Source organism: Ascaphus truei, chromosome 4 (genome assembly GCF_040206685.1).
Source record: "Ascaphus truei isolate aAscTru1 chromosome 4, aAscTru1.hap1, whole genome shotgun sequence".
In the NCBI taxonomy this organism is placed as follows: domain Eukaryota; kingdom Metazoa; phylum Chordata; class Amphibia; order Anura; family Ascaphidae; genus Ascaphus; species Ascaphus truei.
In genome coordinates this window covers 346,617,903-346,635,687 of record NC_134486.1, presented here as the reverse complement: position 1 = coordinate 346,635,687, position 17,785 = coordinate 346,617,903, and the positions used below count along the sequence as shown (strand labels likewise).

General features: G+C 39.6%; 1 protein-coding gene across 1 annotated transcript in view; it reads right to left on the bottom strand.

Moving 5' to 3' along the window:
• CSMD1 (CUB and Sushi multiple domains 1) overlaps positions 1-17,785 on the bottom strand; it is a 2,556,145-nt gene that overhangs the window by 937,674 nt on the left and 1,600,686 nt on the right. The window contains exon 9 of the mRNA XM_075598211.1: positions 2,643-2,767. Within this exon, the coding sequence (XP_075454326.1) occupies positions 2,643-2,767 (125 nt within the window). The remainder of the gene's footprint in view (positions 1-2,642; positions 2,768-17,785) is intronic.

The window sequence follows — 17,785 nt, the reverse complement described above, 5'->3', positions numbered from 1 at the left end:
CCCCCCTCCCTGTCAAACCGCCCACCACCCGCCCACCTCCCGCTCCGGCTCCCGCTCCCTACAGACCGCATATCGCGGTCTGTGTATCTCAGCGCACCGCCTGTCAGCAGTGCGGGTGCGCTGACTCTGGGAGCGGGGCCTTAGCCTTAGTCCTTCATTACCATGGAAGGTGCTTAAACTCAACAGCTACCAGAATAAATACATAATAAACACCAAACCTAATGGTATTAACACTTTACATACATTTTTCAAAATAAACCCAAACACACTTAAATGCCTGTCTACAGTATATTTATACCAATAATACTGTCTGATTTAATGATGTATTCCATTTATCTTGAATTGTATTTCATTAAAACATTAAAATCCTAAAATGCATGCATACAGATGAAATGGTTGGTTTTGGCCCAGATTCTGTGGAATTCCATGAACATGTTGGGGAAAATCCGTAGAATAGTCCATAGACAATGCAATGGCCCATCAGATTAACACAGCGGGGTCACTGCATTTGAATGGGACTCACGCTGTGTGAATTCTACCAGGCTGCAAATCCCATTCAAATGCAGGAATCCCTGCAGTGTTAATCCGATGGGCCATTACAGCGTCTATGGACTATGCTGCAGAGTGTTTGTGAGATGCTTGTGGATTTTCCTCACATTATTTGGACCGCTATAACATAAGCAATATTATTGCTTATATCATGTATTTTAAAAACGGAAACCAGATGAATTCAAATTTGAAAATAATCTCTGTCAATCAAAAATAATGAAACAAATATATACAGTATAATTTAGGTATGTTGTGAACATTTTCTTTCTGATAATGTATACAATGTTTTATTAAAAGCTCTCAATAAGTTAAAAGGTTTCGGTTCCATTAGTAGGAATTGCTACTGCTGAATGAATGAAATGTTAAGATTTTTTGAAGTACAAAGAAAAGGAATGAATGGGCTAATTATCTAATGTAAATATTGGCTAGCCTTTCTAGAAAGGACACATGCCAAATCAGAAGTCAACGCAATAACCCTGCCAAAAAACAATTGTACTTGTTTACGCTAAAATGTCTTACATTACAACTCCTAGAGGAATACAATGTTGTTAATTCGTTTAAGGTTACTGACCCATCAATTAACCATAACTTGAAGAAGAAAAAATACATGAAAACGACAGCATAGTTGCTCACAAAATACCCTGTATATCTAAGAGCAAAGTTTCACAATAAGGTCTTGAGCGTAATATATTTATTTATATTACTTTAATCTGTTTACAGGCATACCCCGGTTTAAGGACACTCACTTTAAGTACACTCGCGAGTAAGGACATATCGCTCAATAGGCAAACGGCAGCTCACGCATGCGCCTGTCAGCACGTCCTGAACAGCAATACAAGCTCCCTCTACCTGTACTGAAGCTGCGCAAGCGGGGAGACTATAGAGTATGTTACACATGCGTTATTTACATCAGCTATGCACGTATATGACGATTGCCGTACAGTACATGCATCAATAAGTGGGAAAAAGGTAGTGCTTCACTTTAAGTACATTTTCGCTTTACATACATGCTCCAGTCCCATTGCGTACGTTAATGCGGGGTATGCCTGTATTGATATGCACAAAATGTGCCAGTGTGACATACACATATATATTATTTAATTACAAACATGCTGCAGTTATAGATGCATTGTATCATTGCACATGCATTATAAGAATGAAAGCAGTAGACATGGTACAAAACACATATATAATTCACAATTTAAATAAGACATTTAATGCAAGGAGTTTACATAGATAACAATATAAAAATAATGTGTCAAAAAGAGTAATTACAATTTAACAAAGAATCCTTTTTTGTGATCTAGCTAGTTGTGTGTCAATGAATTGTAGTATGTGTCAAGTTGTCAGTTATGTGCCTTGCATCTGAGCACCGCTTAGTAAAATTTACTGTACAGTATGGCCGTAAATGTTTAATTTATAAACATAATTTTTGGGAGGTGCCAAGACTAAGATAAAGAGGGGACTATTGGTCTTTTATTTACTACTGAGAGAATGCATAAGATTGCCTATAAGTAACAAAGTGAGACATTGTTTTTTTCACAGAGGTGGCATAATACTGTATGCAAAATAATGTACATTTATTCCGTTTCAAAATGAACACATGATGGTCTAAAAAGTACCCAGAAAAAACATGGTAAGCACAAATATATGATTGTGGGCTTTATAACCTTTTGGAAATATAAAAATATTTTATCACTATGCAGAGATGCAATCATGTGGTATTTACTACTTAGCTGGAATTTGATCCTTTGTAAATGATTTTTTATCTTAAAAGTGCAATTCAATTCGAAGCTGCATTATTAGAAAGCCACAGATTTTTTCTGCACTTTATGACTTTCGACATTATCAATGGCATGTGTTTCTTAATCAGAAATGTAATTCTGAAACACATTGAATTACAGTGTACTAGATTTCTTTGTCATAAAGAAGAAAGAAGCTGTATGTTTAGACAAAGGGGCACATTCTTTATACCCTAAAGAGGCAGTCAAATGAGATTTTTGAATAAAACAGACTCAACAATCTTATTGGAGTATATACTGTATAACTTAGCCCACAATACTTAATTTTGAATAGGTGTTTATTGTGCTTACCTCGACAGATTGGTCTATGGTCACTCCAAGCAGCCAGTGTGTCAGTAACCCTCTGACAAGTAATACTCTTCGAGCCCTGAAGCACATAATTGTCATCACAGGAAAATTGGACATTGGCACCCACCCTAGAGAAATAGTTAAAAGAAATCAAATGAATATAACATAATGTTGACCAATGTACTAATACCAACAAGATGTAAATACATGATGTGATTCAGATATATTACACTTAGACCCATATTTACTCTGCAGTGCTACTCCATAAATATCTCCTGGCATCAAGCAAATGGAGTTGTAGTGTGTTACTCGGGTGCTAGCTCTAACCGTCACTTAGTAAATGGATATGTGTATTAAGGATACAAAGGGTATAATACAACCTTATTTGGAGTTCTCTTGAAAAGTCCTTGTGTGACTCAAATTACCCCACTAGGGTCTATCCTGGACCCTTGATAAATATGAAACACAAGAAGAGATGGGGGAGCACAATGTGAGGGGAATATAATATCTTTCACTGACGGTCAATGTGGTGTTTATACCTCTATTGATCCTTCATAGAAAGATCAAAAAACTCCTTGGATGGGGAGCTTGCGTATAAGTGTGTGATCACAGGGATTAGATGGAAAAATAAATAAATAAACTTACACGGCCTTGTCTAAGTTGTATCCCATCAAGGTTTCTTTTACTTTCTTTCGAGTCTTGCTTCTGGATGGTGGTGCTTCTTTCTTTCTGGTCCTTTTTCTCGTTTAGATAGGTGGATTCTTGACTGTAGTTCGCCTCTCGTGTGGATGTAAGTGTAAACAATAAAAGAAGGCAATTAGGCACATACATACACAGATCTGCTGCGGTAAGGGGGTGAAGCAATATAATATTGCATATATTGATAAATAATATTCCACTCACACGGCCTAATGTGAGTGATCTCCTATATCCGTATCTTGTCAACACCCATACGGTTAACAGGCCTTCAGGTAGATAAACATATAACCAATGACCAGGGGTCAAATGTTCAAATCTGGTAGGAGGGGAATAGAGGGATATACCAAAATACTCACACGGGCCAGTGTGAGTACACACTCGTAGAGGTATCTTTGATACTCCAGTAGCAATGATAGGAATGGTAGGTAAACCCCTAGGGGCTACATACAATCTCAAATGGACTCAGGGACACTGAACACTATGGGGGGTGATAACTTTATTGTAAACTAGCATAGAATAAAATCAGCAATAAACACTTAAAAACAATATGGGGATAGGAAATATAAAAACAAAGAAGCCACTGCTGCTTCTAAAGGGGAACATTCCTTTTGCTGTTTTATCTTCCCCTTTAGAAGCAGCAGTGGCTTCTTTGTTTTTATATTTCCTATCCCCATATTGTTTTTAAGTGTTTATTGCTGATTTTATTCTATGCTAGTTTACAATAAAGTTATCACCCCCCATAGTGTTCAGTGTCCCTGAGTCCATTTGAGATTGTATGTAGCCCCTAGGGGTTTACCTACCATTCCTATCATTGCTACTGTAGTATCAAAGATACCTCTACGAGTGTGTACTCACACTGGCCCGTGTGAGTATTTTGGTATATCCCTCTATTCCCCTCCTACCAGATTTGAACATTTGACCCCTGGTCATTGGTTATATGTTTATCTACCTGAAGACCTGTTAACCGTATGGGTGTTGACAAGATACGGATATAGGAGATCACTCACATTAGGCCGTGTGAGGGGAATATTATTTATCAATATATGCAATATTATATTGCTTCACCCCCTTACCGCAGCAGATCTGTGTATGTATGTGCCTAATTGCCTTCTTTTATTGTTTACACTTACATCCACACGAGAGGCGAACTACAGTCAAGAGTCCACCTATCCAAACGAGAAAAAGGACCAGAAAGAAAGAAGCACCACCATCCAGAAGCAAGACTCGAAAGAAAGTAAAAGAAACCTTGATGGGATACAACTTACACAAGGCCGTGTAAGTTTATTTATTTATTTTTCCATCTAATCCCTGTGATCACACACTTATACGCAAGCTCCCATCCAAGGAGTTTTTTGATCTTTCTATGAGGGATCAAAAGAGGTATAAACACCACATTGACCGTCAGTGAAAGATATTATATTCCCCTCACATTGTGCTCCCCCATCTCTTCTTGTGTTTCATCAAGCAAATGGGCCATAAGATGTCTTCTGGCAGCAGAAGGTGGCTTATGGAATAGCACCTTTTAGTGAATGTGGACTATAATATCTAATATTTAATAAAACATGTTTAAAGGGTTACTTAAAATAACATGTACATGGAATAATACATAATAAGAAGGTATACTGTACTTTTTGTTTTTCATGAAACACTGTATATTTTATTTCATACTAATGAAACAAGTAATACAATGGGATCTGAGTGCAGGAGGGGGGGTAATGGTTATTGCTGGCTACATCTTACAGGTATATTTATGATAATAACAATTTTCCTACTCGGAGAAATGACCTCTATGCATTCATTTATTGATTGGCACAGATATTCTAAATAAGCCATTGTGAGTAATAACAGTCGAGAAACAGTAACCATTCACATAAAATTATTGATTTCAAGATTATTATTTTTTTCACACAAAGGTTTTTGCACTATATTTTTCTTTTCTTTCCTATGCTATAGGCACATGTTCTTACTGTACTGGACTGGTGGAAAATTTGGACAGATAAATAAAATTGGACTGATCATCCATGGAAATGGAGATTTGACAGCAGTATATAGATAATGTAACGAAGCGGTGCGCAAACTTTTTAAGCTGCACCCCCCTGCCAGGCCTCCCCAAGTCTCGCGCCCTCTCTCCTACCTTCCACATGCGTCAAATGACGCTCTGGGGTTACGTGACCTCACGTTACCCGCGGTGTCATCTGACACCGGCAACGGCACATTACATGACCCAGTGGCGTCATTTGATGCCACGTTGCCATGGAGACGCATCTGAAACAAGGTAAGTTTCCTTGTTGCAGAGGCCTCGCGCGATCCCCCAGGCATTTAGCGCGGGGCCTCTGCAATGGCCCGCACCCCCCAGACAAATCTACCACCCCCCCCCCTTGGTGGCGCGCCCCCAGTTTGCGCACCACTGATGTAAGGAAGGAAACTTATGTAGCCACCATTATTGCAACTCTACAATAAATGAACCAGAAACTTTGTGATACCCTCTTGGGTACACAAAAAAGAGTCCCTCTCAAAATGCACTCTACCTGTATAGTATAGTAATTGCACTATTGACTGCAGAGTGTATTACTCAGAACATCAAATGATGACTAAAGGGCCATTATGGTCCCAAGAGACACCACTAATAAAAAATAATATATATATTAACACGTATGCTTTAAAATGACAAACATCTGAGCATATAGTGCCCTCGACCAATAGAGAGGCTGAAAGGAAGGGCTCACCAGTGTCCCTAGCTGTGATAAGCAGAGCCGGATATAGCCAGAAACAACTTACTGTACTATGAGCAACTGGGTAAAGTGACTGCCCGATTTGAGGAGGGGCCGCTGCCGGTAGTGGTGCAGGAGCTGGAACGCTGCCTGCTGATTGCCATGGATGATAGCGAGATGCTTCAGTATCTCTCCCCCGCAGATGTGTCCCTACCCTTGTCAAGCCAAAGCAGCGGTCATGTGTCCATGGTGCTTCGCCAACCGGTGTGTGCACCTACCGACACTGTGAGAGCAGAAGTTACCTTTTGACACTGAGCGATGGCAGAGTCTGGTCCAGATGACAACGATGGTGCAGCCTGAGTGGTGGAGGAGCGTTCCAGCGGTGGCGGTTCCTATCGGCATGGTCGGCGAACCAGCATCCCATATGGCGATTCCCAGGGTTCCGGCTGGTCAGCAGAGCAGTGAGAGTCCACGCCCTTACCTTCAGCAGGACTCGATGGAGACTTCAGGTGGGGCGGTACCATCCGGTGCCGACTCCTACGTGGATGGCGACGACACACCCAAGCAAAGACTGGATGTCGACGTACTTCCAATGTGGGACATTGACCTTTACCAGGATCCCGCGAGGCCGGAATCAGATGATGTCAGCAGGAAGGCAACCACTGGGGCGGATGAGGAACGCTCAATTCCCGCTCTGGTGAGTACCACTTTACCTACCACTGGTGTGGGTCACTTTATGGACCATATTCGGGCACACCTGGGTCGCAGGAAAGCTGTGAATCCAGTGAGTACAACAACATTTTCCCCCCGAGGACATGGCCAAATACCAAGATCAAGTAATGTGCCGTAAACCCCAGCTAGCTGCATAACCACACATTGAGAACATATATCTGGTATTCAGTCAGGGTAGGGCTCAGATCGAGGACTCTGACTGAGACTTGAAGGACTTTACAGCCCAAAACCCTACTGTGCTGCCCCAACCGTGCTTGCGTGACCCTCATTTTCTAAGAGCGCTAAGAGGTGGGACAAAAGCCGTCTGAAACCAGCAACCCCATTATAGGACTGGCGGGACTGGGACTTTGGGGATGGGTCAGAGGAGGATGATATTGTGGACAGTTTAACCTCTGGGGGGAGTAAATATGCCATGTCAGTAAATTCAGACACTTCGGTGTTCTTGTCTAAAACTAACTCATGTTCTGGGTCCACAAAGGCAGCGCCAGTAAAATCTTTACCTTGGTGGGATCCCAGGTTCCAAGGGTACATCACATACATCCACCGCATTAGGTTTCTGCTAGAGGCCAGAGATATAGTAGACCACTGGTGGGTTGAGGGAGAGTTTGATCGTGAGGAAACTTCTTAAGCACTAAGACAGGGAGCATGAGATACACTTGGGGATAGTTCAACTAAAGGATGTGATATTCACGTACTGTGAACCACCCATGCAGGAACCTTTGTTCTGGGTGTTGCCAGGTCAGGCAGAAGGTCGCAGACTGACAAAGATCAGCAGGGCTGAAAGACACGTAGTCCAACGGTATCAACAGTCACGTGGATTTGAATATCCATAAGTGCCAGAACCCATAATGCGAGAGATAGTTGAGAGTAGGGAGAAGTGGCTGGAGGAGGTTATACGAGCCTATATCACATCTCATGCTAAGAGTACCTTTTATCACCTAGAGGAGAGAATAGCATATCTCGTAGGGGTGTGGAAGGTAGGCAGATCCATTTACATGGATAGAGTGGAAAATGTCGCAGAAAGACACCCAAAGATAGTATTTTCAGTTACAGTACCGGATAGTACTGGTGCTTTGGTACGCAAGCCAGACCCTCAGCATTAATATTAGATAGTAAATATGTTATCCATGTTGGGAGGAACCAGGATAATTTCTAAGGCAGTAATATGATTTTTGCTTCATATAATACTGTGATGTACTGTGTTTTATAGAAAATGTGTATGTGTCACCTCTGCGGTATGCTGTATTATCTATGTATATCATGTGAGCATACTACTATTGTTCAGCACTGTTTTTGTCATTCTGTTCCAGGTTCCCAGATGAGGGATTGTGATGGTGAGGGGGTACTCAGGCCAATAATAAAGGAATTATGCCCAGCTGGGTGCCCCTGACCCATATTGAGAATTTGTGAAGTGTCAGCTCTGCAGCCCAGTTATGGCAAGTAAACCATATTGCAATACAAATGTGTGTGTGTCTTACTATTCCAGGCGTGTCAACCAGCGAGGATTTCCCTGCTTCAGCACAGACCAGAATAGTAAGACCGGACAGGGGAATCATTCACATTCAAAGGTTCCCCAGTATATGCCCAAAAGCCCAAGAACCCAGGTTGGGGTTCAGACTATCTCCCATCAGGTATAAGGTAGTGAGATAAATGTATTTACTAAGTTTAGAGTGTATAATGTAGAGATATTTTCCTGTGAAAGTGTAAAGAAAACGTTTTTGAAGTCCAGCGCTTGGCAGCATAGAATGCGGCTTTTAGTTAACTTTTGCTAGGAAGCTCCAAGAGCACTGAAACTTGCTGTTAGCATTGTTCAGTTAAAACATGTAAACTCGCAAAGTGCAACTTTTATACGTTTATATAAAAATTGGTGAATGAAAGTCCAGCAAATTTAATTGTTCCAACATGTTAGGCCCATTTGGACTTTCATTAAAAATACCACAGACTGGGAAAAACTCATTTTATGATCGCGCTCACATAGAAAGGCATGTTGGTAAAGTACTGTGAATGAGCTGAGCATATCCAGCTCCAGACTTCTAAAACATCCCGCTGGCTTAACGCTGCAATGTCTGGGAAAGTCCGAAGTTGAAAGGCTCAGAGCTACTAAGGTGTCAGGGTGGGCGGAATGACCCAAGTACCCCCATCTTAGTGTGAAGTCCGGGCAGTTTAAAAAATTGTGACTCGTCCATAAGGAGTGTCGCCAGGTAAGGATGTTGGGTCTCATATGCAAAGCGTCAAAGGTGTGAGGTTCGCTCATGCCCTTAGCAGGATGAGAAGCCACCTCTGCCAGGCTTGTAAGGTATTGGCAACTCCGGGATAGGTGGGAAAAATTATTCCAACAGAGTGATTGGCTGCACAGGTTAGGTATAGGAGTTTTAACCCTATAAGAATCAGTGCAGTCCATCAGGAATCAGTTCCATCTACAGTTCTATAATTCTACAATATTTCGTAACAAGCTTCAGGATTTCGTAAGAACTAAGGTTCCAAGTACCAATACCACAGAGGCAGATGAGCGAAGCAGCTCCTTCGGAGTACACAGCGGTGGCAACTTGCACCGCTGACTGTGGACTGTTTCCAGCTCTGTTTGCGAGCAACTCCCGCTCCTGGGAAATTGCTCCTAGAGACTTTTCCTTTCAAGATTTCGTTTTGGAAACAACTTATTTTGTTTGCCCCTGTCCCAGTAAGTGTATTTTGAGTGTAATTGTTTAACATTGTGTATATGTCATTCTGTGTAAATAAATTACAATTTATTTTACTTCCTTGCTTTGCTCAATCAAATGATCCGGGTATAAAGGTGTTAAAAGTGCTGGTCTCCCGTGACAGGGAGGGTATGCCAAATTTCGGTTCCAAGTGGGGACCATTTGATTCCACCAGAGGGAGAATGTAGCCATACCTGGTGTGGCTACTAGTATGCCCTCGCTGTCATGCAAGTCCTGGTAATAACAGGCAGTGCCAGTACCAATTATGGGTTTTCCCCACACAGGCAGCTTCCCTTGAGTGACAGGGGAGGAGGTAAGACTAGGTCTGTGATCTGCCAATCATGGGTTTAGACCTAGTACCTCCCCCTACTGTATTTACGAGCGTTGCAACCCCAAATTCTTCAGTTGTCTCTACCGTGAGAGAGACAAGGTATCACACAGGACTGCTGAGCACTGATAGGGCCTGAGTGATCACCTTTTCCCCTGGTCCTGCTAGAGGACTAGGGAAGAGATGGGACTGTTGCGAGGACCCTTGACCCGTAGTGAAGGTCCAGGGACCATCCTAAATCTGGAGACCAGAACAGTGACTGCATTGGGCAGTGACTGCCCTGATACTGTGAGTGTGCAGAAGAATAAAGCCGGTTCCAGTTGATATACCTTCTGCCTGGTGTGTGATCTTACTGGGGAGATTGGTAACCATTTGTACCATAGGAGATCACCTCCATACATCTGGAGCTTATGGCAGATGGAGGCACTGTGTATCATGGAGTAAATGTCGGGTATATACCCCAGAAGCCTGTCCTGCAGTCCCCACAACCATTGGTGGACAACTCAGCATTCTGTGAGTCAACAGGTAGCATGCACCATACACCTGGTAACAGGGGGATGTCCCAGAGGGTGGGGTAAACACTGTTACATATAGGAAATTCTGTGTCTCTTTTTCTTTTTGATATAATACTAGGAGGAGTTTCACAAGAAATCTAATTTGTAGGGGCGTACGGTAAAAATCACCCAACTGAATTTTGGATAGTTTAGTTAATCTCTACTGAGATTAACAAGCTACCTCATATTACCAACCATCAGCCACAACTCGTTTCCTTCAACCACTTTATTACACATTATTGAGTTGGCTTAACTAAAAAAATTAAATTGGTTAGTTTTAGCTTGACATTTTTCATTATTGTAGTGATACATCTTATTACACATCATGCCTCAGATCAACAAAAGAATGGGGGTAAAGACGTGCTAAAGTTTAGCACCTTGTTGTGGCTCTGGGCCAAAAATGGGTATCTCTTAGAATTTGATGATAAATGCACATGTGTAAATATGTGATGATTGTGTGTAGAATATATATATATATCTACATATATATATATATATATATATATATATATATATATATATATATATATATATAAATATATATAAATATATATATAGATATATATATATATATCTATATATATAAACAAAGAAAAATTCCAGCACCTTGCTAAATAGGGATGAAACCATGTACACCTTAAAGTATGCTCGGTATATACTGTAGTGCCCATAGTTATTCTAACACAAACCAGTGGCAATCGCCAAAAAGACCCAGGTACACCCAGGTACATGCTGGATACATGCCTTAAACTTGCCTTAAACTAGACCCAGCATTTCTGCATTGATTAATGGCCCATCAGATTAACAGCGGGGTGATTAACAGCAGGGGCCCTGGCAGTCCCATTCAAACTGAATGGGACTGCCAGGGACCCCTGCTGTGTTAATCCTATGGGTCATTAGTCAATGCAGAAATGCCTTAAACTTGCCTGAAACTAGCCAGGTTACACCCAACACATACCCAGAAGTTAACCGGGCTAGTTTAAGGCAAGCTTTAGAATACTCGTGGTCTCGTCTGTAAGTATGGAACAAAAAAACAATAATTGGCTCGATAAATATATAAGGTATAAGCACAAACCAACACTACTTGAACAAATAGCAATAATGGCTAAAATGCATGAACCAACCATGCAATAATGGAAAAGAGAGAGAGTAACACAACAAAATTACAAGGACAAAGGGCAAACAATAACCACAAAAACATTCAATGAAAACAAAAAAGGGGGGATAGGAATGGGAGGAAACAAAAAGGGGAAAGAACAAGAGGAAAACTGAAAAATTTAAATAAAAAATGGGTAGGAAAAAATGAAAAGGAATTAAAAAATGAAAAAAATGAGAAAAAACTGTCAATAAAAATTAAAATGGACAATCAAACTTAAAGAAAAAAATGTATGGCAAGAAAAAAGTTTAAAAATTGTGTGATGGTAAAAACACTGGATACTCCAAGCAGCTTAACACAGGAACAACCACCTCCTTCATGAATATTTAAAACAAAAAAGAAAAGTGCATGCTCAATAGCGCAAATCAATAAAATAGAGTTTTATTAAGATAAAGTGAAAAAATGGCAACTCACAAAAGTAGCTAGAAGATGCGCGTTAGAGAACTGTGGCATGGGCTATAGATGGATAGTTCAGCCACACTCACGACTGGGACCAGTGCCTTGCGGACAAACAGATGAAGTGGTTCTGCTTCTGGGTGTGCTTCAATTAGGCGTCGCATCAATCGGCCCCTGTAAAAGCTATTGCTTTTAAAGCTATTGCCATTTTTTTCACTTTGTTTTAATAAACCTCTATTTTATTGATTCACACGCTTTCCTTTATTGATATATATATATATATATATATATAAATATATATATATATATATATATATATATATATATTTAGCAAACTCTTGTATATTATAATCACCCCAGTGTGATCTTTAAAAACAATGTTTTTATACATGCATTTAAGTTATATTTATTACTTTGAATATGGCATTGGATATCCTTCCTATCCTAAGGACACTATCAAATGTCTATGTGGATGATGTACAATTTCCAGTTATGGAAAAATGAAAAAGAATCAAGTAAATGATTTAAGTAATTAAATAAGGGGTAAACACAGCAAGAGTCCAGAAAAACACAGTGTCAACTTAACATATGTACATTACAGAAAGTGACTAATGTTTGCTTTGAAGGATATTTTCAAATATTGTTAAGACTGCTGATGCAAGTAAATACCAAAACATGCCCATTATGTTTTTTGTCTGACAAACTTAATAAAAATACTTCTCCACTAAAAGCTGTGTTCCTTTGCTTTATGCCTATTTCTGTTTTGTGGTGAGGCACAGGGAAATCAAATTATATGATTATGGTAGGCTAGATTAAGTTATATGGTTTTTTGTGTCCCCTTTCACCAGAAAAGTATACAGTGAACCAAAAAAGCAGAGATATCCTTTGTGCTGCACACTTTAAGTACCCGATGAGTGTAGAGTAAAGTGAAAAAGTGATAGGATTTTTTAAAATTAAAAATAAGTCTAAAAAAAAGAGGGTAACATACTGTATACAGTCATCGCAAAGAAACTTATCAAAACAATAAAAGGCATGAGGGGGTATACTCAGATTTAGAGATTGATGTTACTTCATGAGATCAGTATATAGGTATCGGGATTAATTAGATGCTGTGTCTCTTCCAAAGGGAGTGCTTTGCTTGCTTTTTCTGAACACAATTCAAAAGCCGCTTAAGGGACAAACAGGTGGCTCATTAGTTCTATTCGAATCAAATATATTTTTTTGTAGTTACAAGGATAGATCAAGATCCATTAAAAGCACAGGATTTTTATAATCCTACTTAGATCAAATAATTTGATTATGGTTTCCAGGGTGTGGGGCCATATCAAAAGTAAACAGTAGCAGCTCTTTGGAACGAAAGCAGATACATTATTAGTCTAAATATTGTATTTTCATGGCTACCGCCTGTGATCTGCCTCACAGAAATATCTTGTTTAAGTAGTTGCTGATAGGAGGTTTCAACATTGCCTCTTTTGCTATAGTCAAAAAGAAGAAATAGTGTAATAGCTGTTCAATAATTTTTAGAGCTATAGTTAGGTTTCAGGTGGCCAACATTAGCGATTTTGTAATCCAACCCTATTTTGGTAGATACATGGTGAAGCAATGTTTTTATGCTAAATAGATCCCTTGTGTTAGGTTGCCATGCTGTTGGATTGAGTGCCACTCATAAAAAGATACTGAAAAGTTTTAACTGCCTTAATTCACAGTTCAAAGTTTATAAATACAGATGCAGCGGCCATAATTTTACGAAATCACGCGGTTTATATCTCGGAATACCCATGTGATGGCGCGGGATTACTTCCAACCGTACCGCCTTAAGACACGAGTGCAGACGAGTGCTTAAAATGAGATTTTAGCGTCACAATAAATTGACACAGTAGCACAGTAGCACAGTACTGTACACATTACAATTCATTCATTTCATTGCATATAATTACACACAATCCATAAAATTCAAACAAAGCAACCGCAGTAAACGTGTGTGCCTGGGTTGATTGGCCACGTTCATGCCACGTGGAGTACAGCATTGCACACGAAAACGGCACCATGATGCCTTAAAATAACGGCCACTGCATCTGTACATAGCTCCTTTCCTGGTTATGAATAGTTATAAGGTAATGTTGTACTCATAACAAAGGTATATATATATATATATATATATCTATATGCTAAAGCTTTTGTAGTTCCAGGTTTCCCAAGCTCTGGAAAAACATTGAGCCGAACCACCCAGTACTACAATAGGATCATGAGTATACCTCTCCACCCTACCTACGTGTTGGTGTCACACGTATTGTGACATCACATGAACCCAACGCATTTTATTTATTTATTTATAAAATATTTTACCAGGAAGTAATACATTGAGAGTTACCTCTCGTTTTCAAGTATGTCCTGGGCACAGAGTAAGACAAATAATACATGGTTACAAATACGGTTACATAAATGAACAGGGTATACATTATATACAAGACATTGCGTGCACAGTTAAAGAAAATATATGTTATGGGCGTATGAAACAGTTACAGACCAGATTAAAATGTGAGACAGCCTTAGATTTGAAAGAACTTAAACTGGTGGTGGATGTGAGAGTCTCTGGTAGGTTGTTCCAGTTTTGGGGTGCACGGTAAGAGAAGGAGGAGCGGCTGGATACTTTGTTGAGCCTTGGTACCATGAACAGTCTTTTGGAGTCTGATCTCAGGTGATAGGTGCTGCATGTGGTAGGGGTGAGGAGCTTGTTCAGGTAGCTGGGTAGCTTGCCCATGAAGAATTTAAAGGCAAGACAGGAAAGGTGAACTTTGCGCCTAGACTCTAGTGATTACCAATCTAGTTCTTTGAGCATTTCGCAGTGATGTGTGTTGTAGTTGCATTGGAGAACAAAACGACAAATTGAATTGTAGAGGGTGTCAAGTTTGCTAAGGTGGGTTTGAGGTGCCGAGCCATATACTATGTCTCCATAGTCAATAATTGGCATTAGCATCTGCTGTGCGATACGCTTTCTGACCAGGAGACTTAGGGAGGATTTGTTCCTGTAAAGTACCCCTAGTTTGGCATAGGTCTTGGTTCCCTTTGTTTCTCTGTGTCCTATGTTTAGGGGTGGTGGAGGTCGTCCTACCCCTTAAAATGTTGTTCTAGGTTGAAGCATGTTCGTATAGGCCTGAGGATTTGTCTCAGTATAATGTCCGCCTCTATTTCTGGGTGTTTGAAACCTTCTATTTTGTTTTTATCTGTAGAGTACTGTGTTTTCTGTATCAGACACCCATTCTGTGGATGATTCGCTGTATGTTATGTCTAGTTTTTTTTGTTATTATCACATTAGTAAACCCTGCTTTATTTTTAGTCAAATGCATCCCATGCATTTTTTGTTCGTATTTTCTGTCTTTAGTTTCATTGGCAAACCTGTCAATATTTTCTTTTAATTGTATTTCATATTTTATAAAAATTTGTAACTTATTCCATGTTTCAATTTCTGTTAAGTGTTTAGTCTTTTCTTGTTTCTTATTTTCAAAGTTGTTTACCAGTAGCATGAGTTTCCTTGAGCACTTGGAGAGACTTGCTTCACAAGATTTCACAAATTTGTGTGTGTATAGATTAATTCTTAATTCCCGTGGTATTGTCATTTTTTATATATACCTTTCATGTCTACTAATATCCCACAACTATCATGACTATTGTCAATAGGTTTTATATAAACCTTGAAAGAAACTCTTTATCTTATTAATAATTAAACCATTACAATTGTCTGAATTATGCGGGGGAAAAATCTGATTCCTGCCGCTAGTGACTAAACTCCAAGAAAAGAAAATTCACATCCTGGGACTTGGAACTGTCCCACCAGAGGAAGTTGAGCTGCTTTTTCTTACACTATATATTTTTATTCACCTTTTGGTGTAAGGTTTATTTGTGTATTCACTGGTGTGTTATTCATTACACCAATTTATTATTATTTGGGAAGCGCCCAGTCCATTCACTTTCCCCACTCCCCCACCTTTTGTAACATACTTGCTAGTGACTAAAGTCAGATTGATTTGTTAGAAAACCTGTCATGTTGGCATTAATTAGGCAGGTGTGAGCTAGGGCAAGAAAAAAACTCTACATTCTAATAGTTTAAGATTCAAACAGAGCAGAAGTCCTTCTCCACAGTTAAAGTAATTTTGTGATACACGCATTATTTAAATGTTTTTATTGTAAGTGTTCAATTTTAAAACCCCATAAAGTCACATTTTTTATGATTGGTCTGCACTATGGATATCTTTTCTCTTCTATATACACCGCTGCTTGGCTGAGAGTGGAAGTCTCCATTATTCATTGGATTAGAAGTCCTCCCTGCATAGACAACTGTGTCACACTGCCCGTTTTTGACTTACATCTTGTAAGTAGGCCACACATACGAGCCAAGATTAATCACTGAACTAGTCTAGAAGTTACCAAACTGTCTGCACTTAGATTGTATTTCGTTTTATTTCCCTTTCATGCTCCCCCTGGATTGCAAACGGATATCGACGAATTGTGGGACTAGTGGAACCAGTCCCTACCAGCTGGGTTTGAGCAGGGGGTTTTAATTCATTTTTTCACGCTATTCATCACGTTTTCACTGTTTTATATCATTTGATTTCAATGTTATTCACTGTATAATATAAGTGAACACTAATAGAGTTAGCGCCTTTATATCACTATCACACAGCACGGATGTTACTTTATATCATGATGAATTAAATGTCTCATTCAAAGGGAATGGATTGCTGTTTCTGGACACAATTCTATAGCCCCCTAAGAGGTAAAAAGGAGGTTCATTAGTCCTATTCAAATCATTTGTAGTTACAAGGTAGGATAGTTCATGATCTATTAAATCCTATGTAATCCTATTTAGATCAAATCATTTGATTATGATTCCCAGGGTATTGCGTCCTGGCAAAAGTATAGCAGCTGTTTGTAATGAAAATAGATAGTGCTATACTGTAGCCTATAGTATTTTTTGACAGTATAGATTTTGGAATTATTTGCCTTTAGTTATAAACTAGATTACTTGTCACTGTATGTATGTATATATAGCCCTAAATGGGCATACAAAAATACATTGGCAATCAATGGGCAATCAAAAAAATTAAATAACATTAAAATATATTACAAAAACCTGTAAAAGAAAAATAACATAAATGCAATGATTTTTCTTACCTTTAGATGTCTTCACCCTCCGATTCCAGAGGTCTAAGGAAGCTCTTGAACCCATCTACAATCCAAAACAGCAACGGGCCACAGGAAAAGTCCTTTTCTTCTTTCTTTATCTTCATCTATTAATTGTAATCCATTTGGGGGTCTTCTTTCTTCTTCTTCTCTTTCTCCTTTTCTTCCCTCTGTAATGCCCTTGTAATCCTATTAGGGAGGAGGTCCTCCCTCCTCAGCTTCTTGGCGTTCAAGAAGACCATGTGATTCCCTTTGGATGACGTCACATCCTTTCCAACAATTGACTCTGTAACATGGTCTACTACAACCAATCAGATTGGGGATATACATCTCACAATCAGATTGGCTGAAGTAACATGTGACGGCTGCCATGGTGGTTGTTGTGACGTCATGTTAAAGGGAACAGAGGCATAGCCATTCTGATTGGCTGGCTTCACTCCCTTTCCAGGACATCAAATTTAAAATAAAGGTACATGTTTTTCACAGCCAATCAGATGGCGTGTGAACCATTTGTCACTCAAATATAAAAGCCTATGCTGCCTCATTTGACGCCAAGAAGCGGAGGAGGGAGGACCTCCTCCCCAATAGGATTACAAGGACGTTACAGATGAAGGAAGAGGAAGAGGACGAGGAAGAAGAAGAAGAAGAAGAAGAAAGACCCAAAATAGATTACAATTAACAGATGAAGATTAA